Here is a 26,786-nt window from a genome sequence, read left to right as displayed (position 1 = left end):
TTTTACAGCCTTAACAGAATTGTGCGCTCCTGTCTCTTCGTGACTTTTTAAATAACATCCGCACCAAGTGTGTCCATTTTTCAAAAGGTGAAGGTAAAAATAAATCACACAGTGCTGCCGTCTTTGTCTTTCAAATGCTCCTGCCTCTTTCCTCTGTTCTCGGAGCGCGGGGACCCCATGCCGTGCAGGGAAATATACATATGTGGCCAATTGGTTTTCCTTCCACCTGACTTGTGCCATTTGAGCTCAGAAATGGCCTCATCGCTTCCGCTCCAGCGGATATCGGCGAGCTACCGTGCTCACTTTGGCTCGTGCAAAGCTTCCGCGAGGCTCAGGCTGTATCTGCATATTGTAAATATGACACAGAGTCCTCCGGCCAGCGAGTTAAACAGGCAGGCATTAATAAATAGGCTGTCTGCCAATACAGTCGCACTAGCTGCGTTTGATGGCCATCACAACAGGGTTTCCATGGAAGATGATGAAGCATCCTTTTTTTGAACAGCTATTAAAAAAAAGCTGAGGAAAAAAACACAATTCACTCCTTTTTATTTCTAATACAAACAATTTGTACGAGCTGATTCTAAGAATGTAATCACTACTACAAAACACATGATTAAGCATTCATCTACCGTATATTGTAGGATTCTCTATAACTGATTGAATTTTCTTGTCATTATAATCAATGTTGTTCTTTGCAGCGCCTATGAAATGCTGACATTAAGAGTCTGCTGTGCTTTGCTGTGTTAAGTACCCTGATGCAAATACAACTAACCAGACTAGACAATAAGGCAAAACTACAATGGAGGTTCAAATCTTTAAACCTATTACTGTTGAAGACAGAGCGGACCAAGGAGGTAAGAGAGGAAGGTGGTTCACTGCAACAGTTACTTCTTGGTGCTGGGGAAACCCTGCAAACGGTGGTGCTCCCTTAACCTGTACAGAAAACAAACATAACATGGGTGAGTAAGAGTAGGTGGGATTCACTTTTGTATGTTTATGTTCTTAGCATTCAAGGGGCACAAACCTGACTGCGTTAATCCGGATGAATCCAGAGGCGTCACATGGGTCGTAGTCGCCCTGTACGTCCATGCTGCAGCGAAAAGAAGTCAAAAAACAAAAGAGGCAGGTGAGCCAACAGGCACAGATCTTTGAATATGAAGGAAAATGGAGCTCAAGAACAACGGAGACTTTAAGGGAAAAGTTACAGGACACTGTGGGAACAAACTGATTTAATTGTTTGCCGACATTGCGGTAAACACAAGAAAGCCTTTTCAACTACTGGAATAACTGGATCATTGATAATCTGCTCTTTTGAAATAGCGCTCTCATCGATTTTCCTCTGAATGCTCTTCTTTAGCACGGATTGTCCCGAATGACGCAGAATCAATAGAGGAGAATGAAAACACGGTCGTGTACGCAAACACACAAAAGACGGACAAAGCCCATTTAAAATACAATCCCATCATATCAACTGTGAGCTAAGTGTCGAGATGATTTTGTAATCTGATGTTTGTCTTCCAGTTTATCCACTTCTTGTGGAAAAAGTAGTAAATCTATAACTTGCTGTCTTGTGTTGTCGGGGCTGCTTCTTGCACGGACATCTCTTCTTAGTGCGTCTCACAAAGAGCGCCCGTGTGCTGTGTAATTACAGCAGTTTCTACCTGCCGTGTTTAATACACTCCCTTACCGAGTCCTCTCCTCCCTGTGACACCCCCAACTCTCAATGTACAGCTTGCACTCATTCTTCAAAAGCACTTAGCAAAAGAGGAAATTGCCAACAAATGATAGGATAAACACTATAAAAAGAAAGGCCGACAACTAAATCATCAACTCTCAATACAAGGCTCCCTACCCGGCACCTGAACACCATTATGAGTGAGTGGCTACAAAGAATATGGCACTTTTATGCGCGCGTGTGTGTGTCTGCAAGCATGTGATTGTGTGTTCCTTCAAGAAACCCTGCAGTCTAATTGAGAGCGAAGCCAGTCGAGAGCGAGGAGGGTGACATTTCTGTCTCAGACGGGTGCGGTGACGGGCTGTATTACCACTGTGTTAATGACGCCGTTTACTGTTGCCCGTGGAGAGCCAACAGGATGTCAGCGGGGGGTTTCATGCCTAATCTGCTGTGTGTGTGTGTGTGTGTGTGTGCGCACCATTGTGGCAGGTTTTCAATAAATGTGTAAGACGGCTGCCTGCAGGTGTATCACTGTCAGGTACACGTATATGTCAATGGCGCTGCTGAAGTTAAGATAATCCACAATAGAGCTTTCAACAAAAAAAAATATATATATATTTTATATTTTAACAATACATTAGCCTACTTATACCACAAGCCCATACCACCTACTGACATGTATTGTTAAGTAGTCGTCTTGCATATGTTGAAGTATGAGGAACTGATGTGCATTTGAGTTTTGTTTGTAGGAAAATCTTAGGAAACTGACCCTTTGTTGGCCCTCTGATAAGTCCGCCACAAGCCAGGAGGCTCCTGTCCTTTGTTAAGTCCTATGTTACTGTTGCTAGGTTAGATAAACAGCCACGCGGGGGTCCGTTCCCGTAGAAAAAGGTGGAAAACTTGTTGTAATAAAGTCTAGGGTGAAGTGGAGGTGAGACAGCTAACGTTAGCATTGTTGCTAATGTTGGCAGACAAAGAACTTGTAGTCTTTTCACATACGTGTATGTCACTTCTTCCACTGTACACACACTTGTTGTCTGTACGCGTTTTCAGGGGAACAGATCCATGCACTGTTTGTCAAACCTAGCAACAGTAACAGAGGAAGTTGGGACTTGACAAAGGGCAGGAGCCCTCTGGTTGGGCAACAAAGAATCAAATACACTAAAGAAAACTGAAATTTAAGTGCTCATCTAACTATTGCTTTCAAATATAAAAAAATTAAAGGGATGTTTAGTGTTAATAAATGGTGTTGCAGTTACAGTTGCATAAAAATAAATACCCTGTCACCTAAAATGTCACTTACAACTAATATAACACTGTCTTATCAATGTATCTGAACAACAGTCAACAAGTCATAGCTGACTGTATAAGCATTGAGATTAAACCACTGATCCACAGATAATTAATCCATTGCTATCTGAAAAATATTTTGTTGACCATTTTTGCTTTCAGGTACCAGACTTTTGTTGGTTAGAGCTTCTGAAATGTCACAATTAAATGCTTTTCTATGTAATATATAATAGTAAAAAATAAGTTTTGTACAGTGATGTACAAAATCGCAGCATACGTTGACCGACGAGCCTATAACAGAAGAGAGTTTATATTTGCCAACTGTGGGAATAGAATAGAGTTGTGTGTCAGTGTGTGAATGAATCTGAGACGTGTTTTTTTTCTGGGATGTTTCTAATGAGTCCCTTTATGAGGAACTACCGGGCCCATCTGTCAGTGGCCCCGAGGACTTTTTGATTCTGCAACACAACACTCTGCCACACAGATGTGTCCTCCCAGCTAAGAAATGTCTCGACAAAACGAAGTGTTGAAATCAGAACATGATCCTCCATGAGTGAAAGTTTTCTTTCAGCCACTGGCTGGTTGAAAGGCTTCAGAGATGTGATTTATTTAGAGGGCGACTCTAAATGTAACTGAAAACAGAACAAAAAAACAATATTCTGGGTTTAAAACTGAGCTGAACTGAATGTGGTCTGAGTACAGTATCATCTCTCTTTAGCTCTTTCTCTCTCACAGAATAAAACATACACTTGTCGCATTGATTTTTAACTGGATTTTTCGCTTGCCAACATAGTCCAAGGAACTGAATGGCTGACTGTGTGAGGCATGTTTTTTTGTCTCCCTCTTTTTGACCCGCTTAACTAGCATGACACCCTGGTACTTTCCTCTTAAAAGCCCAGTGAAATCACCTCTCTCCTCTGGCTGAAAACACCATTAACTCTCTGACTCTAGGGTACAACTGGAGTGTGTGTGACTGAAGTGGAGATGGAGAGCCATATGGAGGGGTTTTTACTTTGGTCAGTGCTGAGCCTGCCCACAGGGCATCAGGGGTCAGCCTCCTGAACAAACCCACTGTTACCGCAGCTAAGAGGCCATGGGGGTGCGGTGGTCGGGTTGGGGTTGGGGGCTGCCCTGCAGGAACCGAGTTTGACACTTCTCTGATGTCTTTGTGAGGCAGGGTCGGTTTAGTGTGCTGATGTGGAGGTCATCGGGGAACTCGGGCAAGCTGGCCTAACGACAGGCCGACTGGTGCACATGTGGAATAGCTGCACTACGCCCAGAGCAGCCACACACAGCTGTCCGGTCAGAACAAGCACGCGCTTTGATCCACTGACACACGGCTGCGTCTGTTATACAACCACACACACTCACACGCACTTTTATTCTGGCCCCTGCTTACCTGACCAGCTCCTCATTGTACAGGGACTTGGGTGACTCTCGTCCCAGGATGTAGACCTGACCCTTGAAGACGGAGAGCTGTACTTTGCCTTCCACATTCTCCTGGGACTTGGCTATGCAGTGACGCACAAAGTCACACTCAGGACTGTACCAGAAACCTGTAATGAAAAGTATGCCAGGAGAGGTTTGTTTAAAGAGAAGTTTTTAAGTTAAATACAGAGATGAGACAAAAACAGAACTGCATATATGGCGTATAAATAAGTGCTAGTTTTGGGTACATATCTCCTATTTATATACGTAACTGCAAGAAAACTGAACAGTTTCTTTTTAAGTTAAAAAGCTATATTAAATCTAATTTTGTGTAAGTATACTTACACAAGTAAGTATAGTTTTTCTACATGCCTGACTGATAAGAACCACCAAGCATCTGGAATATCTTTCCCCTATTCTTCTGTCTTGGCTCAGTTGTCTCCATTATCTGCATGTAATCTCAGACTGATGCTGATATTACGCCTCGGTACTCCCGGTTCGACTTTTCGCTGATGATGGCAGCTTATGAAACCAGCTTTATGCTTGAGGTTGTTCTGCAGGCGAATGGAAATGACGCCTACAGAATTTAAACATCTAAAGTGCATTAAACCTTTCTTATTATAAATATTATTAACAGGACAGCTGCAAATATAATACACAGAATTGAGCAATGAAGATGCTCTTGGTTTCAAAGTCCTCCATTTGCCTGGGTCCCACAGTTCTCCCTTTTATAAGATGCGTCTCGGTCTGTGCTTTGGTCTCATTTCTATTCCAGGTGAAGTTCATGCGCCCCTTCCTACTCTGACCTGGACCATCAGTCTCTGAGACAGATGGGAGAGGGATGTGTCTATATGTTCAAAGGTCAGGCACGCCTCACTCAGCAGGGGTCCTCTCCTCATCAGCGGCTGACCTCCACCTCGATGTCTGGCCATTTTCAAAGACGCAATCTTAGCCTGCTTTAATTCCCTTCTGAATTGACACAAGGTGCCGAAAATGACAGTTGCACGCAGGCCTGCTTGTCACTGGCAGTCTCTCTTTAAGGTGGTTGTTTGGTAAGATTACAGGAATATCATTTTGATTCTCAGTTCACTAAAATTATTTGGTCTAATATAAAAGAAATGTGACCATCTTTCCTGTGAAAGTGATAAATATACTCTATTCAAAATGAACAATGACGTAAAAACCAAAAAAGCAACTTAAATATGTGCGTTTGAGATGTTGCAAATGTTTGGTGTTTCACTTGATTCACTCCGGTTTACTTTGCACTTCTTTTATCAGGTACTGGACTACCACAAATTGCTGCAACGTCTCTCGTGAAGAACGGTTTGTGTAAATAGAGCAGCAAACAAAAACCGTACCGCTGGATTGTTAACATAAGCCTCACTACCAGACGTCTGTTATCTACAGAGTTATTAATGATTTAAATCCACAATGGGTTTAATCTCTGCCCTGCTTCTAAAGTAGCACCTTTATGCGTGTGTGTGTGTGTTTCCTTCCTGTCTCTGGAGGGTATAAATGAAGCGGCCTAGTCGTCAGTCTGTAATGGCACTGATCCTATTATGTGGATGAAAGTGCAGGGGACTGGAGACTGAGCAGAAGGGAGGATTAAGACACCTGAGCCAAGAGAAGCTCACTCACGCATCCAAACATACACATGTTTGCTTCTCTCTTACATAAACTGTTAGAGAAACGGTCTAATTGAGATTATGCATTTTAGGCGCTTACCATTGTAGACGAGCTCAGAGAACTTGATACCAAGTCCCTGTTTGATCCTCCGCACCTCTTTGTCCATGGTGAAGGTCTCGATGTCTAAATGGGCATTCAGCAGAATTGTGCCTCCTGGGGTTTCATATATCCCTGATAAACACCAAAAATGAAATCAACAAAACAAGTTAATATTTCCACAAGCTGTATTTTAAGCAGGACTTAAGAGACTGGAGAAGAATCTTAAATCTTCAACACGATATCTTACTATTTTCATGATTTCATGTAGTCGGAAACCATTTTGAGACCAAAATCAACACCTGGCAAAAACACATCTTCAGAGGCCATTCATAGGCATATAAACTACATGCCCTGTTCGTCGGAAGTAAGTACAAGCAAACAGCTCTATTAGCCATCAGCCATCTGACAGACAGGCCTTCACAGTGCTCACAAAACGTGGATGAGTCTGTCCTGGGTAAATGACAGGGTAGGAGGCCCCTGCCAGCCTGGAGTCTGGACCAGGGCTCTGCCTACCCTGCAATTTACCCCCTCTGGACAGGGAGGGAGGGGTGGGGGGGGAGAAAAGATGAGGTAGATGACAGGAGAAATGAAGCTGTCACTTAAATGTCAGCTAAAACAAAAGGAGGGCAGGGGAAATGCTACGAGACACATCTGACAATAGAAAAAGGGAGCTTTGTCAACCACAACCATTCTTGTAAGAGCTGAAATTTGGAGAAACAGTGAGTGCAGTTTCTCATCCAATACGTGGTTCCTCGCATCATCGGTCAGTTTGAGCGATAGTCACACTTTTTTTTGATTTGAACATCACTGTACAATCACTCTGCCAAATTTCACAATGCGCGAGACGTGCTTAAAACGCCAAAACTCTTCCCGGAGATTTGACAGATGAACGTTATTTAATCTCTTCCAATCTGGTGAGCAGCGGAGCTCAAATCTCTACAACCCCAAATACTCCGGCATTGGTCCTGATCTGAAAATGGAGTAGCATTTACTCTGCGCTGTCGGGCAAATACAGAGCTTAGTGACGCTGCTAATTGTCTAAAACCTCAAAAGGTTTCCACGGCAGCTCGAACGGCTTGTGGCATTTTGTTGATCCAGGGCCACAGAGGGCACGTAAGAACATTTCCGCTGGCTCTATCAGATAGATAAGTTAAAACTGCCCTCCAACACAACTTGGCTTAAGTGCTCCAGAAGAGAACTAGCTTAACGGAGAGGAGAAAACAATGAAACGCTATCTGGTTAAGCTCCAACAGTAGCAGTTTAGTTTAGGCTTAAAGAGAGAGGTTTTAATCTTTTATTCAGTTTCTACAGGTATGCTAACCATGCTACAGGCCTGCAGGGGCTCAGGACAGGAATTCATTCTTCTTGAGCTGATCCCCTTTGACCTTTTGGGTAAACTGTTAATTCAGCATAAACAGGCAACTACATGTAAATAAAAACGGATAAATACATCAAGACGGAAAGAAAGCCTGTTTCATAGTTAGTGGTGGGATATTTCTTTAAATACCTGCAAAAATAAACAAGTAAATATATTAGGAATGCTTTTCAGAACTATTTTATTGCCACCATTTTGGAGTGTGACAGCAGTCTGACATGATGCAACCATCAAAAGATGAGGCCATTTCCGACCGCTTTTGATAGATGTGCCTCTACTAAGGCCATCACCGGTGCACAGGTCCGAGGTCTGACAGCACCGTGACAGGTGGGACATGTTAGTCTTGGCACACAAGCTGTTGAATTGTTTTGTAGCGCACCGACAACATCCTTGACAAACCATTTAAAATCCCCTCCGCCTACCTGACCCCGCACAAATAAATATGACCCAACACAAATAAGTATGACATGTCCCCGTTCTGTCCCTCCCATCATCTATTGTGCTAACACAACTGTCATTCCAGAGGAGACCAACGTGTCCACTCTGTGGTAGTTATTCAACCACTCGGGCACCTTGTGCTCCACCTCTTCCTATTGCTTCCGTGGAGGAAACAGCTTTGATCTTTTGTTCAGCCGAGGAGAGAGAAAAGTGGGCTTCCCATTTTCCAATTTCTACCTGCCAAGTTGTGCCACAGCCACAGTCTGCTGGCCAGTCAATTTGCCAATCATAGCACATAGTGTCGTGGGGGAAAAAAAGGAGTGTGTGTGTCCGTGCGAGTGTGCCATGTAAGGCCACGACGCCTCACTGGCCTTGCCTTGCTGCAGTAACACACAGAGACCTAACAAAGGAGCTTTTCAAGTTGCCCGTCGTTGCCAACGATAAAGAGACAAAAACATCCCCGTGTGACTACGTGTGCAGATTTGCGATGGACTGCGTATTTGTGTGTACCCATCGGAGCATGTGCACCTTTATCTCGTGCACAGTGTGTGTGTTTTCTGTATGCGTGCATAAGTAAATGGAAGCGACTTCCAGGTGAACCGGAGGAAAACATTTCTCTTGAGGAGAGTGTGTTTGCCTCCCAGCCCACTTTCACGGCAGCAAAACAGCGAGTGTGACACTTAAAGCACTCATGTAAAATAACTGCAAATTGCATGAAAGCCCTGGATACTGAAAGGAAGGCTTTTGAACGGAGGAAAAATTAATATATTGAGAGGTATTTCAGAGTAAGTGGAAATATAATCGTCACACTGCATTTACAGTGCGTATCATTGTTTGAGTAAGTGAAGAAGCCTGTCAGAATAATGTGGCACAAATAGAGAAAATGTCACAACACAGACATTCAAAACAAACATAATAATTAATAATTGCTCACCTCGGGACTTCATGCCGATGAAACGGTTCTCTACGATGTCAATCCGACCCACTCCGTGCTTTCCTCTAGGAGACAAAGATGGGTTCATTTGACACACTCACACATTCATTTCAACACAAAGTAGTTTAGCTCACATAAGGAGCCCTTACGATTAAGTGCACTATTTTCGTGGTAGCTCAATAACAAGCAGCGCAAGCAGGACTCCCAACAGTTTACCTTAAAATTCACTTTTTGGTGCCCCATGCAGACGCACAGGTGAGAGTTCATTAAAATGAGACAGAGCAAAGTGACTTGGTGGTGGGAAACGTGTGTTAGACTTTGTGCTGCGAATAGTTGTCTAGCAAACACTTTGGTTTCTGACACAGTGTCATCTGCTGCCACTTTTTATTTATTTATTGACAAGAACAAACAAAATACTCAGAGCAAAAGTGCAGCAATGATGGAACAAGTCTTAAAAAGCAAATAGAATTTATTGCATTTACCTGTATTGTCAGGTTGTGAGTCTTTAGGTACTTTTTAAACATAAAAAGTTTCTCTTCCATTTAACTTTTAAAGCAACTAAGCAAACCCATTTAATATCATTTGCATCAAACTTGTCTGTTTCAGTATAAAGCGATCCTTTGTGATCTCAGATACAGTTGAAATTAAACTGAAATATGTTGGATAGCTAAACAAACATTTTTATTTGTGCATCCGTGTGACCAGCACAGATTTTACCAGAGTACCAGTGAGAGACAGCAGCTCATTCCAGAGGTGGTACACCTCAACCACAAGTCAAGTTTACTCATTAATGCGTTTTTCAAACTAGAACAAGAAATTCTTACCCGATCTCATTGAGGTATGAGTAGATTTCCAAAGGAATGTCTTTTGATTTGCCTTCCTTCGAATTGACCACCTTGACAGGAACTCCTAGAGGAACAAATGACATAATAACCAGTCACATAACTGCCTTTTATGTATGGGAATTCAAAATATAAAAGAAACGGCAATGCATTGTTGCTGATTTTGTTAATTTGAAAGTTGTGACAATCATTTCCTGAATTAAATCCATCACAGAACTCGTTGTTTAAATTATTGTGAGACAAGAAACAGTGACTGGAGCAAAACATGTTGTCATTCAATTAAATTACACTTCTTACTCCACAGTTCCTATTCAGACATTGTTCTTTCAAAGAGTAAAACACAAATGATTTTTAGCAAGATCTGGACAAAAATCATTGCCTGAAAAGTTTGACCAAATTGTCAACAACAAAACACCACGGAGTCGATAAAATCTGCAGACAACTCATTATCTCAGTCAGCGAAATCAATGGTAAAAGTGAAAAACACCCACAAAAGGAGATGGTGAGAAGGGCTAATAAATTCAAAGGCTCTGCTCATTTGAAGGCTGTGAAATTGTGGGCAGGCCTTTACCTAATTCAATTACACACGCAGCTTTGTTACCATATTCTCTTTAGTGCCGATATTTTTTTTTGTGTGCCGCTGAGTGCGTGTGCGTTCGTGCGCATGGGCGGGAGACAAAAACACCTGCAGATCCATCACTCATATTACTCTTACCACGTTTCCAACAAACACATTTTCCCTTTAAGTGACACCCACGTTCCCTCCGCACGCTTCCTCTCCAAAGCCACTTAAACCAAGTACACATCAATCACTGTCACAGACCTGCTTATTCATGGCCTTCAGTAAGCAGCACAGGCCAAGAGGTGAAAGACATGGCTGAAAAGGAGTGTGTGTGTGTGAGAAGGGAACGTAACAACTACACGGGGAGGAAATGAAAAGAAATCTGCTGCACTGACTCTCCGCCAATCCAGCGATCGGTTTTGCACATACGTTAGCATGCTTGCAGTTGTCTGTCAAGCAGCTTTGAAGAGAAGAGCAGCACTTGTGGCCGCCTTTCAGCCAGCGTTTACAAAGCCTTCGCAGGAATGGCATGTGAGGGACTTGACTAATTTTTTTAGACAAGGGCTTTGTTGATGGCCCATTCTCATATCGCGGGAATCACGGTGGCTCCCATGGAAGGAGAAGAAGTACCTCCCGGCGCAGGAGAGGGCAGTATTGATGGTGCATTCTTAACCCCCACCGCCCAGCCCCCAGATATCCAATAATTAGATTAAAAGTTCAAATAAATTAAGTGAGTGTCTGAACGTGGGAGTGTAGGGGCTGGCCTTTCGTGCCTGCGCTCTGTTTTTCTTCGCTCTGTCCATGTTCTATCATTCTCTGAGGGGTCTTTTTCTACTCATGATCCTTTTCTTCAGTTTTTTGCAGCCTAACAGTGCAGACAATGGGAGTGCAGACACAGTTGTAGGAAAAATTACTGCTTTACATTTTTCCTCTCTGTCTCTTTTTCCTCCTCTCTTCTTTGGCATGAAAGGAGGGAGGGATGATTTTTTTTTTTTCTCTTAAAAAGGGGGCAAGAGGAATAGGGAACAGAGCGTTTGACGGGGGAAAAGGTTCCTGTCGTTTAATATTCTTTTTTAATCAGTGAGAAAACTTTGGTGAGAAAGGCAGGGATGAAAAGGTGGGAGGGGGAATGAAATGAAACATTCTTGTGCTGATCTTGTGCTCAGAGGGAGGAGTAGGTTTGGGCCTTTGTGTGGACAACTAAAACAGCTTTTGTCATAGGGTGCTCAATAAAAGCACAGAGAATATGTGTGAAAACGGAGCGCAGGCCTGCAAAGAACCCGCGAAAACCAGAGCTTTACTGGTGCATCACCGTTTTACAAAAGCATATCTCATCCGCAACTGAATTGATCAACCTCCTTGTTTCATAGTTAAACATTTTCTTCAGGGAACTGGTAAAGTGAGATCTGAGCACCGATCCATATTCAATAGGGAATGCCATTTTTAACTGTGCACTTTTAAGAAATACTTTTTGGGAGCTTTAGTGATAACAAATAACCTGTCAAACTTTTGAACTCTCCTTAAATTACAATTAGAGCTCATAAAGCTGCCCATCGACCTCATGCAATCAGAGGAGCTACTGTCTCTCAGCCGATTGATGTTCTTGTACTTCCACTTGTGTGCAGGGCTGAAGGGACATCTGTGCCGTTTGCCTCAGGCCAACATGTGTCCTGCCATTTACTCTCTGCACAAACATGTGACACTTTCTACTATTCAGCCTGGCCCTTGTGGCAATATATCTAATGAGCATTTCTCTGGCCCCTCAGGGCTCGGTGTATTAGCTGGAGTTAATGCTTCCGGCCTGTGTGTGTGTGTGTGTGTGAGTGCCCCCAGGCCAAACATGGCAGCTTTGGACCAAGAAATGCTGTGAGGGGTTAGGGATAAGCCTGGGTGGTCAGAAATGGTCGTAAAGTACATCCAGGAAGCTCAGAAGTGCCAACTGTCAAGTGTGTCTTCATGATATACTACAAAATGCATCAAAGTTTGGTTGGTACATATTTCAGAAGCTATACACCCAGAGATTTAGTGGTTGTTTCTTTCAACATCCCCTCCTTAAAATTTTACAAATGCAAAATTGTGACAGTTCTGAACTTGCATCACATATTTATATCTGTGATATATACATATTTGGTTTTGGATTAGATCAACAAGTGACGCATGTTGTGAGCACACAAACCATTTTTGAACTCGATCTCCAGCACATCTGGGACACTGGGAGAATCTTCTGGGTTCTTGGTCATCAGGTACAGGTCAGCAGGAGCATGGCTCTGAAAAACACACGAAATCACACTCACTCTCTCTTTACTTTATTCCCCTTGATGAATGACTAGGACCTTCTGAGACCTCATCAAAGAACAGCACTATTGACTATTGTGCGAGGTGATAAAGGACAAGACGTCGCAGAAGAACAGAGTGAATGATGCGTGAAAGAGAAGAAACCTGAAAACAACATCAGGAGTTTGGTGAAGACAAAAAAATAAAAAAATCAATGCTCCATTTTTCTCCTCTATTTGGTTTCATTTCCCAAAGCTGCCCTTCACCACAGGGGAAGGCTGGGAAGAGCTGGACACCAACGAGAAAGGGCAAAAGAAAGAAATGACTGGCATCCTGAAGAATAGCGAACACTTGAGGAGTCAAAAAAGTCACCTGATGCTATGACAGAACCCATTTCAACAATCGTAAGTCGCCACTAATAAGCTACCTTTCTGTGAGAACAACTCTTGTATGTCTGTCCAGTTCTTTGTCCGCCTTCACCTCATCTAATATCTCAGATTTCCTGAATGATGTTTCTCTTCTGATTTATTTTCAAATGGTGAATTTTCCTAAATGGGCATCACACAAGAAAGCCTAAATCCACTGAAGTTGTCCAGGGTGACAGACATTTGTCGTTTTTTTCCAGCTGGTGGGAGCGGGGAGCGATTTCAGTAAGTCATGGTAGGGACCTAAAGGAGCGTGGCGGTCGGACGCGTCCGCCCAGCGATGTGCCCCTCCAACAATTACACAGCATTAGGACAAGACGATGGCCAATGTCTCCTGAGCTGAGGCAAATTGCAGGGGGACTATGCAAAATAACTACTGGGTGCATTTAAATGGAAAGCTTTACCAGACTCTAAATCATCATACAATAACTAATCGGCATCCGCTCGCCGCCTGTCAGTGAGGAGAAAACGAGCAGCGCAATCACTTTCCTTCCTTTTAACTAAACACCAAAATTGACCGGGAAGGCGCTCGTCTCCCTCTCCTTTATTTTCTGCCTCAGTGCCCTGAAAGATGCCAAATGAGAGCGAACAGGAGAGGGACAAAATGACTCCCCTAAAAAGCCTTTTGATGCTTACTCTTTGAGGGGGGAAACACGGAATGAAAATTTTTTGATGTCTTTTTCATCCTTCAAATAAAACACTGTGGCACATAAAAGCCATTAGCTCAAACAATAGTTTGTTACTGACTTAACTGTTACCACATTATAAATTAAGTAAATGAGCAGCTCCAATTTTAGGTTTTCTGATATTTAATCTAGTTTTGTAGAAGTCTATTTTAAATTTACAACTAGCGATAGATGGATGAATTTAGTGTCTTCATTGCCGACAAATCAAAATTATAGGCAATGTGTGGCTTAAATAAAGGCCACAGGAACAATCAAAAATATTTAAAAATTTCATTGTGAAAAAAATATAAAAGCTCAAAGTTAAAGACTATTGGATACAAAGTTTAAAAAAAACAAAAAAAAAAAAACACAAGAGAATTGGGTTGTTTCCAGTGAGCGAGAGATCAATGCATTTCAATTCAAACCCCCTGCAGGTGGACCTGTCCCAAAGCCGTGGCCCTGAAAGAGAGGAAAAGGTAGAGATAGAGAAGGCGGGGGGCAGAGGGTATTGGTGGGAAATGGGGCGTGAAGCGCACCATCATGTAGCACAGAGCAGCTCCTTTGGCAGTCTTTGCCTCGGCGATATTGTTGTGCTAAACGTGACCCATGCAGCAAAGGAGAAGGCTGACGCATGAACTTAAAGCAAGTAAATTTCTATCTTTCCACTTATTAGTTGCCTCATTGGTTTTCAATCAGAGCCGAAAGGGCCAAAGGAGGCAGAGGTGGCAGAACTGAGAGGGGGAGGAGGAGAACGGAAAACTGAGAGAGAGAGATGGAACAGAAGATGAAGGTAGAAACATCTTTGACGCATTGGATTGGAAGTGATGCTTAAATCACCACGTTTCAAGACTGTCCTTCGCTTTAAAATGCAAAAAAATGGCAAATTGAGCCAAGAATAAAACAATAAGCATGTGATGTTCTGAGAAGATATTTATACTCTTAACACCCAGGATGTTTTGGTTAATGTTAGACACTCAGCTGAATTTAATGAGGACAACAGGCCGCTCTCCGACAAGGCAAAGTCACAATGACGCTGAGATGGGCACAGAGAGCGTTTGCTAAGCATTACAGGTCAAGCCAATCAGACCTGAGGGCAGCGAAGGCACATGACAAACACTGACCTCTTTGCTTCAAAGCACACATTCACATGTATACATACACCTACAAGCCCACTTCCTACCCCTACAGGCAGTCTTCTGACCATCCATCTTTCCAGCAAGCTGTGCGACCAGCAGACAACAAGGTTTCATTTCCTCTGTGTGAGCGGAGGCTTGGCGTTTCGGTCCTTTACCCCTGGTCAACGTGAGCAGTGGCCCACCGGCTCCCTGATCAAAGAACAAAGTGGGCCCGAGGAAACTCATTGACAGAGGCTATGATTAAGTCAGAGGTGATGTTTTAATGACTCAGGACGAGTGTCAGGCAGCCTCAGGGTGGGCTCTGACCGCTCATGTGTGGAGCGACGAAGAGAGTGGAGGGAAGGGAACTGGAGGATGTGTGAGCATCCAACGATTGTTTATCAATCACATGAATTCCACAACATAAAATAATAAAAATCAGTTGATGCCAACTCTACCATGTCTAATCGTTAGACTTAACCTGAAAAATCACAAATCAACATCTTGTAGATTTATTACTGCATGAAACAGTGAAAACAAAAAGTGGAACTGCTAAAGAGAAAGACTTTACGATCTGTAATATCTCATAATGAATAGTACAGAAAAATTTCTTAATCACTGACTTATGTTTTCATACAAAAACTGAATCTAGTGAAGGAACACAATTTAATTTATTAAGCTGCCCTGAGTGCATGTCTTCACATAGGTTAACGTTGCCAGATGGAGATGAGTAAATAAAAAGGTCTCCAGGCTATTGTGGTATGGGCAACATTGTTTAGGGTTATCAGGAAGGATACAGTGTTAATCACAGAGTAACCTGAACTCTGTGGACTCTTATCTATAGGAGAACATATGAGCGACCATTTGGACATTTCCTAATCTGACGGCGTTGAGCAGAGAGGGACCATTGTATCACAGGTGGGGGGGAGTCGGGGCGTCTGAATAGGCGAGGTCCGGCCTCAGCCTTTAGGGCTGTAACTGGAGGAGAGAGAGAGGCTGATACACAGAGGAGATCCTTAGAACAAGATGACCTCTTTCAGATGACCTTCTAGGTAGATCTGAATCTGACATCTTGGTTAAAGCATTTTGGGGGGAAAAACTTACTGTTGTTACTTTATTGGTTATTTAATTTGCATTTGTGTTCATTTCCAGTTTTAAGTAGCATTGTCATTGGGGCGAATATTTGTTTAACCTCACCTTAATTGACAAACATACTGCCATATGGCCAGTGGCTACAGGGAGTTGTGGCGGCACTGAAAAGAAAAAAAAAAATCTAAACTTCTACTGCCCTTTTGAAGTTTAAAATATAATTTTGTGCTTGGGGTAATGTATTCAAATCCTTTTACCTCTTTAGACCTCTGCACCATAAATATGTCATTGTATTTAATGCCATTAATCGATTCAATATTGGAGTAAATGGTCCAACACAAAACCCGTGAATGAAATCAGTTACACAATACTATCATCATACATCGCTATGCTATTGAGCTGGTCCGTCCCATTCTTTTCAAAACATTTCTCCACAGGACGACCACTAAAGAGGCAGTGGAGGGGTGGGAAAGGGGCAGAGAAAGAGAGTGAGAGATAGCCGTCTATGAGTTACAGTGGCTCTGCCCCTGTATCTCTACTTCAGCAGCGCGGGACCCCGCGCCTCCATATGACACCCCGTCCATTGGGGACTCATCTGTCTGGCGCACTGTCTTTGTACTTTACTGTTACTGGTGACATTTTGGTGTCACGGTGTCACGATGAAATGGCTCCCCTCCCACGTCGCAGCCTGCGGCGGCGCAACCAGTGGAACAATGAGGTCCCGAGGAGTTGGGGCTGGAACTCAGGAGGCCCCAGCTGGGCGCAACGCCCTAACCCTTCCCCCTCCCAGGCTCCCATGAAATCGGGAATTAGTCGAAGCGTTGCTGACGACAAGTCAGTGTCTGTGTGTCCCAGGCTCTTCCCAGGGCCCGGCGAGGACCCGGGGTGAGTAGAGACAGAGACACAGACAGAGCCACCAAGGGATGGGAGCTTTGAGGGTCACTGGGGGCAACCTGTATGTACTGCGTTGACCTCCGACCCCAGCAGAGATCAAACTCTGTCTCACCCTGGCACTGTGAGAGAGTGAGTTGTGTTTGTGTCGGGTGGTGCAGGCATGGGTCAACAGAAAGATGAGTATGCTTACCGCTGTGTCACTCGAAAGTGTGTGATGAATACACAGAATGCACTCAAGCTGAGTAAAAGGAGATTATTTACTGTAGTCAAAAGTAGAATGCACCAAAGGTCTGGTGTAAACTTGTTTCTGTTCTATTCACTCCAGCACCAGATTACACCAGACGTGCATTTGTTTCTTTACAGGTGAATTGTCAAGTGGCTTTCTCTGTAACCAGTGCACAGACTCAGTGTGCACATATACATACTTGACACTGGATCAAAATATGAGGATGAAGGGTCAACGACGAAGGAATGATTAGAAGTAGGACGCTCTATCGCAACATTGGGAACTCACCTTCGGATTCTCTAGGATGCCGGACTCGTAGCTATAAAAAAAATAAAAAATAAAATAAGAGATTTCGATTTGTTTACATATTAGTGACTGTAAAATTACGATTCTGAAATAAAAGCTAAACAAGGCTCATCACACCACACCCTACCCACCTTATGTGCATGAGATTGGCGTCCATGCTCCATGGGGCACGAGGAGTGACAGGCACTGGGATGTTATGTTTCTGAAGTTTGACAATGAAAGCAGTCTAATGTCACAAACTGAACAAGAGCTTCAACTTAAGATCACAAAACGGGCTTTAAATCAGAACGTATCCTTGTCGATAAAGAAAGGTTTGAATAAAAAGGATCAACAAAGAAAGACATTTTGGTATGTTTAAAGAAAAAGTCAATTCAGTGTTTTAACATTGAGTGATTTCACAAGCACTCCACAAGCTGTCAAAAGAGAGGCGTTGATGAAAACATCATGACCCCCCTCTAGTGGGAAAAACTGGTCAGAACTACCACTGAATAAGACATCGGGCAAACAACCAGGGAATGTGTGTGAGGTTTTGTGTGGAATTAAATATCATTATTATTTGAATTGTATTGTATTAAATATTAGACAAATACCTATGCAAATAGGTAGTTAATAGTTTGTGACTTATGTAACCAGTGCCTTTCTAAATACTCAGGTAAGTCAAATTTTCAAATTAAATTAAATGTTGGTTCAAAAATGTTATTATCAGGTAGGTAAACAGCTTTGATGGAGATGTTATTTTATTGTCCAAATGCTGAATGCGTATTTGCCCATATATTTTGAGTGATGTTGTTACCTGCGCATATTCCATCAGGTCTGTTCTTCCCCGGAAGCGGTTGTAAAACTCAGGGATCCTCCATGGTGCAATGATCTGAGCAACACAGGCAGAGAAAGTGAGAAAATCTTTCCTGCTGCGGCGACATTATTTCACAGCACAGGCTTCTACCTTGTATATGAAACAGCCAACTCACCTTGACCTCAGGGTAGAGGGCATAGCATGTCAGCTCAAACCGTATCTGGTCATTTCCCTGAAAAGTACAAACCATGTGTACAGTTTAATAGTTTAAACAATAACATTATCTGAAAGTAGACCACAGTACGGGTTCATTATTGATTCATATTTTCTCGGTTAATCTGGCTTAAGGGTTAGAAAATAAAGGGTTAGAAAATAAAACCTCATGCATAATGTACTTAAGTCCAATGATGATTTCTTCATTATGACCATCAAAACAAATAAAATAGCTTGGGAGCACATTTTCTTAATTCTGCTCCGTTAAAGCCTGTGGGCCGATTTCTTTAATTTGTGTGTGTGTTGCTGCGGTGCTGTTCTCTCTCTCTCTCTAGATGGATGCCACTCCCCCGCTCACAGTAGTTTCCAATCCCCTAATCAGCAGCCAGAGTTGGTCGGTTGGGACACACTCTGGTCGGTTGGTACACAATGCGGCATGGCTGCGGTGGTGAGGTTGAGCCTGTTGTTTTTTTGACTACCCTTCAGTGGAAAGGTGTGTGTGGTGTGCGCTAAAGTGTTAGCATTGTGCTTTTGTAGTGTTTTCAGTTTATTCAACCGTCCTGGTTCCTGTGGAAGGCCAGCGTTTTCAGTTTGTTTAACCGTGCAGTTCCTTTTGTAGGCCAGCGGTTTTGGATTCACCCTGATTTTGCCATTTTCAAATAAAAGCCTTATTTTTGTTTGCCCAGAATCCTGTCTCTTCGTCTTATCTTTCAGTGATCAATCCTGGGAACATTATCTTTTGTTACTCTCCTCATCCCCTGTAGCACGGGGTCGTAACACACTCATAACAACAAACAACCAAAATTTACAACTAATCCCAAATTTGTGCTCTAACTATATAATGTGGTGTTTGTCTCCATCTACAGGTCAAATATGGACACTGCACTTTAACTAACAAAGACAAATGAGGATGTAATTTGAAGTGGGAATAATAAAACAATCTTTAAATGGTACAGAATAATAATAATTTGGACATTATAGAAATCATTTATATATCAATATATTACATATATTAAATGTATTCACAATGCATTTGATTAAATTCAACTGAATGCTAAATACATAAATAAATCAGTCATGATATTTCCCATTACATGCATCAAATGTCCAAGTGATAACCATGTTTTGAAACAGGTCAGTTATCTACACAACATTGTTACCATGTATCTGCAGGTTACCTTTACTTCTTAATGAGTTAATCTCTTTATTAAGCCGTCCAACGTGCAACTTGATTTTTATTTTTATTTATACGGACACATTCATTCATTCATCTTCTATACCCGTTTGGTCCTGTTAAGGACATCAGTCAAATAAAACAGACAACCACTCACACTCACACCTACAGACAATTTAGAATCACCAATTAACCTAATGAGCATGTCTTTGGATGGTGGGAGGAAGCCAGAGTACCCGGAGAGAACCAACGCAGACACAGGGAGAACATGCAAACTCCACACAGAAGGGCCAGCCAGCCCATGGATTCAAACCGGTGACCTTCTTGCTGTGAGGCATCAGTGCTAACCACCTCTCCACTGTGCCGCCCCAGACCGACACAGTTAATGACAAATAGATGAGCCAATATTTCCCAGGGGTTGATGGAGACCAAAATCAGAGCTAGAAGAGAGTGAATACTGGACTTAAAATTACCAGGCGGACACCATAGACTGTAAAAAAAAAAGTGGACGCCATGACAGCTTCTCAAAAGTGAAGCCAAAGCATGTCGAACTCCCCCAGTGGCTGACTGCAGAATAGGTCATATAGTCATATAGTCCCACGGCCAGTGGATGGGAATCCGACCAAACTTAAAAACTGAAGTACACAGCAAATAATTATTTTTTTCGAAGCAGGTTTGTGTCATTTTAGGTAGTTAATATAATTCTGATATATGTCTGAGATGTTTTGTCTCAGGTTGTGACATCACGATGATGACAGCTGTTATTGACAGTTGCTATTGACAACTACTCCATGAGGAAGTCCTGTAGGTACATATAAATAACCTTTTGTCGTGCTGTAAATCGTACTAACAGACCTCAGGTTCACAAACACTGATTAATTATTGTTAATGTTCTCCTGTTGATTAATAAACAAACATAAGCAGTTGTTACATATCAACATTTGCTGATGTCAAATTTACACTACTCCCATATACCCACTGCACATTTAAACTATGAGCAACGTTTGTCCAACTAGCGGAACATTGACATTTAGATTAATAAAAGTTATTCTGATTGATTAAGCTAAAGAATTGTGACTAAAGAGATCAATTCTGCACATGAACTGTACACAGACCCCACTGTGTTTTGTCACTAGATAAGACAAAACACACAGCGAACATATCATAGACCAACAAATCACACGTTCTATCTTTTTGATCACATAAAATGCGATGAAATTACAGCCTGAATTAAATTAGCTTTTATAACTCGTGCCCTCTCATGCTTTCCAGACAGGCATCTGGCAGTGCAAAAACATATTCACACTATAATTTGACGAGGTGGGATTCATTTCATTTAGCTGGTGATTCATGCATGGTGTAAAATGCAGCCAATAGAAATGGCAACATCTGTTTCAGACTCGCAGGAAAGACGACTTAAAAGAAGAAAATTAGAAGCCATCTGAGGACACAGACGGCTTCAGGGAGGGTGGATTTCTAACTTGCTCTTGCGATGTGATTAACAAAGGTTAATATTCAACCCTGCACGTATGGCCTACTTTCTAATGTTTAGACTGGGGACGTAGTTCACTAGTTTGTGTTCAGAGTGATGTTAGTTTGGGTCATATAGGTTGAGGGGAGGAGCTTCTGTGGATAAGGCTTGTTCCAGTGCATCAAACAGGTACTTGAAATTTGAATTTGGAGGCCAGCTCAACACCTTGTGCTGTTGTTCATGTTTTTTTTTTTAATTTACTTTTTATTGTCATTCAGTAACGAATACATCATATATATCTATTTCCATTATCAGTTGTTATATTTCTGCCTGAATGTACTTTTCTGTTTTCTGAAGCGCACACACAAAAAAGCAAACAAACAAACAAGAAAAAACATTAAGAACATTAACATATAGGGAGTAGATGCATACTGGGTGTATTATCTAAAGTTTATAAGGTCAAAGTCCGGTCTGCGTGGTATTTAATAATTCATCCATTTCCTCCAGCGTGAAACTAACAAGTCCCTCTTGTAATTCACCTCAGCTGTTATTCTCTCCATCCTGTAAATGTCCATTATGATGTCGGTCCACATGTCCAAAGTTGGGCTCTCCTGTGATAGCCATTTTTTCGTGAGGGACTTTTTGCTCGCCACTAACAGGATACTAAATGGATATTTGTCTCTCTTAGGCCATCCTTCGGGTACAATATTTTACTTTCTAAAGGCAGGTGGCTTCCAAAAATGTCTTGTATCGAGTTATGTATTCCCTTCCAATAACTTTCAATAACATTGCAGTCCCAAAAAATATGATAATGATTTGCATTTGTATTCCCACAATTTCTCCAGCAAGTCGGGGGGTTCCCTTCATAGTGAGATTTTTGGTAAGGCGTGATAAAATATCTAATCAAGCTTTTCCAGCCAAACTCCCTCCAGCTCTGTGAGCTGCTACATTGCCATTGATATGTCCATATTTTTGTCCATTCTTCCTCCGTTATATCCATTCCTCCCTCCATTTCCCATTTTGTTTTAACATATAGGGTCGATTGTGTTTTCATATTTATAAGCCCTTTATATATACCCGAGATAATGCCTCTATCTTTGTTTGAACTATATGCCCTTTTAAAAAGGTCTAACAACTGTTTGCTTGATTCTGTTACACATTTTATCTTGTCACTGACAAAATGTCTCATTTGTAGGTAACGCTAAAAATCCTGCGCTTCTAGTGAATATTGCTCTTTAATCTTTTCAAAGCTAAGTAGTGCACCTCCCTTCATTATCGTACATATTCCTTATTCCTTTGTATGTCCAATTTTTGAATCTAATGTCTAATTTATTCAGAGCAAATTGTGTATCATATGCACACCACTTGAGAACTGCTATGTCGTCCTCTAATTTGTATTCTGTTATTACTGTTCTCCAGATAGTAAGAGTCTGCTTGACCCATGGGTTTTCCATATTTTTTATAAAGTCTTGCAGGCTACCGTCGGCTATAATTGCTTGTATGGGACTGGTGGTCAATGCCACTTCGATACTTTTCCACTGAGCATCATATGCGGGGTTACACCAGCACATCATAGTTCTTAATTGTGCTGCCCAGTAATAATCTCTGAAAGAAGGAAGGCCCCATCCCCCTTTTTCTTTTGCCAACTGTAAAGTTTTGAATCGTTGTTCATGTTTTTTTAGTTGTTCCTAAACCGTTTTTGTATGTCTGCCTGTTTTAGGCTGCATCCTGCTGGGGTGGGGGTGCCTGGTCTGGTCTAGGTTGGAGGTACATGTCTAAGTGGCATCCACACAAATGCCAGGTCCAAAAGTTTCCCAGCAGAACATTGTATTGTCACACGATGGTCAATGTTATTCAGTTCTCCTGTCATATTGTTGTGTCTGATCGGTGTAGTTCTGTCGTCTTGTTTGTGATTTACCTTTCCAGTGGCACCATGGGAGACAAACTGTGCACTCTCCTTGCGTGCAATCTCGACCTGACGACGGGCAATGCAGGGCCGAGCTATTGAAGTGCCCAACAGGTACCGGTCTTCATAGACAGCATTGGCCTGAACTGCAGGCCAGATGAAGTCCTCCACGAACTCGGAACGCAGATCTTCAATGTAAACCTATACAAGAACACAGGCAGACAACGGGACACTTTGACACTAGAAATCAGCCTTTTTGACAGAGCTTCACAGTCGTATATAAGACAAGATAAGATAAGATAAGACATGTTTATTAATCCCACATATGGGAAATTTCCTTGTCGCAGTAGCACGGAATTTGGCAAATATTTATACAGAAGACAATGACGACTTCGACGTGGTTAAAAAAGAGTTACCAAAAAGACACAATACAAATTTGAAAAATATATACAAAATAACAATGCTCTGAAAAACATATAGAGAAAAAAAAACTAGAAATATAAAGACATCAGGAACATTAAGGAACATTTTCTTCCTCTTATGTCTGAGATTTGACAGACAGCAATCTGAAAACTTGGTTTCAGACTTTGGTTTCCCAGAAACATGGATGTAATGTCCATGTTTCTGGGAAACCAAAGTCCAAAGACAAGTAAAAGTCAAAAATGATTAAAGAAATAATTTAGTATCATCCAGCAGAATGGACTGTAGCTGCTTTGGTCTGATATTAAGATTTCATCCAAAGCAGCATCATATTTCATTGTCCCTCACCTTCTTTGCACCGAGGCTTTGCGCCTTTTCACGGGCGGCTTCAAAGTCTTCGTCTTGTCCAATATTGGCCTAGAATGACATTCAATCACACATCAAAGCGAAGCAATTTAACATTTTCAGCAGAAACACTATGAAAAGTCAAGTGTGCAGTTGCGTTGGTTTAAAGGCTTCTGTGAAATTAAATGCAGACACACACAGGCACATGCCTGTGCAAGCGCTTCTTCTGAAAATCCACCATCTTGTAATTCAGATCACATCTGTTGGGGGGAAGTAACAAGCTCATCACAGGTAAAAACCAAACATGAATACCACTTGAGGGCATGAAAAGATTGTCGGATTTCCTGAGCCGAGCAGGGAAACATTTTTCTTGAAATCTCATCTAGTAAACGGAGCAGAACATATATGTAGTATATGATATTCTGGTGCTTGATAACTTTACTCTGTGCTTTTTTTTTCATCATCATTCACAGTATGTTGTAGAAGAGTAATATTCAAATCTGCAATTTAAAATACAAAGCGTAAAATATTAATATGAACATTAAAACTGTCCTTTCTGTTAAAAGACACCAAACAGAACCAATGCGTTGCACCATTTGTGTATTGCACTTACACAGTAAAAGCCTCGTCAATTTCTTTCTGCCTACTCCGTGGTGCTGTGTTCTGTAGCAAATTTGTATAAGTGCACCATTAAAATGAAACACTGCACCGGATCATGTACTGAATCAGTCTTTTACTCCCCCGGACAGCCAAAACCTAAAACTTTTGGAGGGTTGCCCCTCGTGCGCCACACCAGTGCACTGTCGCCGGTCACCCATCCCCCACACACAGATCCACAAAACCATTGAATGAAGTTAGACAACGAGAAAATCTGCCTGCTGTGCAGTTCCGAGTTGCCCCAGTAAATCCAGATAGATTTGGGCTGCCATTATGAAGCCAAAACCTTTGGTTGGGAGATTTTTTTAGGAGAGCTTATAGAGAACAATAGATATATGACAAATTGCATAGGCTGTCTGAAAACTGCAAACTGTATAACGTCTAATGCGCGACATTCAAAAGCAGCTGTTGAAAAAGACAGATTAAGCCACCTGTCATGCTCACACTTGTCTCAAATCCTTACCAAGTATGCGATGACGTCATAGCCCTGCTCCTTGAGCCACACCATAATACAGGATGTGTCCAGTCCACCGCTGTAGGCCAAAACCACTGTACCTTTAGACATGATGATGATCGGTCTCAACAGATGGACAAGCTGTGAAGCAACAGCAGAGAGTCAATTACATCCTACCTTCTTGCTGGTCAATTTTTAACAAGCAAGTTCTTGCTTATTAAAACTGTTTTTGTTGGTATGGTGAACACTGTATATTTATTCGTAGATCTCAATGTAAACTAAACAAAATCTTTTCTGCTTCACCCAAAAATGTTATGGGACATACATGCACAATAAAGACATAAAACCACAAATTAATTAGGAGAACGTACAAAATAAACAGATGAAAGGAGCCTACCAAACTGGCAATACCTGTATTTTCAGACATAGTGCAGAAGGCATTATGGGTACAAATGAAAGTGTACTGACATCTTACAGTAATGTCTGCTACTCTGCCAAGAGATTTCTATAAAATTAGCTATAAATCACTATAAATCTCGCACATTAAAAAAAAAACAGCTCTTGCACTGTTGAGCTCCAGTAATTAATTGCATTTCAGTTGCATATGGATGCAAAAGGGACTGATGCTTTAGTAATAGCTTCAGCAACACTACTCTGAATCCCCTCGAGCACATTGGACTGTATCTGCTGCAGCACTGATGACAAGTTGTACCTGCTGCCGCTGCAGACTTTTAAAAGAAACTATTATGGGTTCGTGTGGGGTGAAGACCTATGATCATAACTACACGTTATGAAAGACAATAGTAACAGAATAAAAATAAAAACGACGGACACATAACAAATCCCAATTTTTCCAATATCAAAATGGTTTTGACCAAATATGGCAATATACTTCCCAGGCCCAGACACAGTGTTAAAAATTACCTTTCTCACTCTGTTTTGGTTGTTTATGTGTTACCAATTCAATTTTGGGAAAGTTACACAACCTAACAAATTCAGGAACACCGTTCAACAGCAGCATACCAAAGCTGCCCCAAATTTAAACCATGCCAGCAATTAACGGACATGCCCATTTCAGTAACTAAATATCCCAATGTAGCAGGATAAACTGGTTCCAATACTTTAGCTGAAAGCACAAGAGGATGATGACACCTCCACAGGTGGTTTCTTCACATTTTGGGTGAATCAGCCTCCTTGGGAGTTACGGGAAAAGGGTGTCTCTGGCTCCAAAGATAATTGATAATGTATGTTTTCTAGCCTTATATTTTAGATATACTGTACCATGACCTGTATGACTGAGACTCTTCACGAACAACTTTTCTTTTATTATTATTTTCTAAGAAGCTGTGATTTTAAAATGGTCCTCAAAAGGCATATTATGTACCGCATGTCCAAATACGCGGTGCACTTCACCGTTGGAGGCTCGAGAGCGTAACCGTTAAAAACTTTGACTGAGCCAGTGACGTAGCAATATTTGTTACTTCACCATGAACTTCCAAAAGTTGTAGTAGTTCATTTAACGCGGTGGCATTGTGTTAGTAAAAAAAACAAAAAAAATTTAAATTAAAAATAAAAAAGCAATCATATATGTCGTGTAATGTCGACGCAGGAGTAAATGTTTACTTCAACGGCCAACGGTTGCATACTTTCAGTTTGTCTCGCGCGTTAAGCTACAAGTTGACAAGCTAGTAACTTAATAAAATGTACACTAATTAACAAGACATACACAATTTTTTTTTAATTTTTTTTTTTTGACATTTAGGCAGTGTTCAGGTATCTGCAAATCGTGTTAAATGTTGTCTTCAAATAAATGAATACCACGTAAAGTACTATGGCAGTAGTTATATAGCATTATAGTGTAGCATAAGTTAGCTTTATCGTTTGAGAGAAAACACAGTACCACACATGCCACTTCAACTCGCCGGCAGCCACCAGTCGGTTGCCCCCGTGCGAAAAATCAAAGCGGTCGCTGCGACTGCCTGACATTTAAAACCTCGTGCCTTAACGCAAGGGCACGAAGGGAGGTTGTACTCACGAAACAGGCGGCTTTCTGTTCAACCGACGACGGGAGAAATGATCGGTGAAAGGTG

The 26,786-nt window shown here is 41.8% G+C and overlaps 1 protein-coding gene across 1 annotated transcript; it reads right to left on the bottom strand.

Annotated features, from left to right (window-relative positions):
* Positions 1-528: 528 nt before the first annotated feature.
* On the bottom strand, positions 529-26,786 carry ass1 (argininosuccinate synthase 1). The gene is made up of 15 exons (XM_084571862.1): positions 26,732-26,786; positions 24,706-24,837; positions 23,589-23,657; positions 22,833-23,021; positions 18,232-18,288; positions 18,057-18,131; positions 17,395-17,465; positions 17,246-17,276; positions 12,446-12,536; positions 9,690-9,774; positions 8,866-8,930; positions 6,119-6,250; positions 4,365-4,521; positions 1,025-1,090; positions 529-933 (listed from the first exon to the last, which is right to left on the bottom strand). Exons 2-15 carry the CDS (start codon positions 24,805-24,807, stop codon positions 885-887), a joined length of 1,239 nt encoding a protein of 412 aa, XP_084427988.1. The 5' UTR covers positions 24,808-24,837; positions 26,732-26,786; the 3' UTR covers positions 529-884.

This window comes from Chelon labrosus (assembly GCF_963514085.1).
Source record: "Chelon labrosus genome assembly, chromosome: 22".
In the NCBI taxonomy this organism is placed as follows: domain Eukaryota; kingdom Metazoa; phylum Chordata; class Actinopteri; order Mugiliformes; family Mugilidae; genus Chelon; species Chelon labrosus.
This window is presented reverse-complemented; position numbering and strand designations above follow the sequence as displayed.

Coding starts and splice junctions, on each gene's coding strand:
- ass1 (XM_084571862.1), bottom strand. CDS start 24,807: ATGTCTAAAGGTACAGTGGTTTTGGCCTACAGCGGTGGACTGGACACA. Junction 12,537..17,245: donor GCATCCTAGAGAATCCGAAG/GTGAGTTCCCAA, acceptor TGTGTTTTTCAG/AGCCATGCTCCTGCTGACCT. Junction 934..1,024: donor ATCCGGATTAACGCAGTCAG/GTTTGTGCCCCT, acceptor TTTTCTGTACAG/GTTAAGGGAGCACCACCGTT.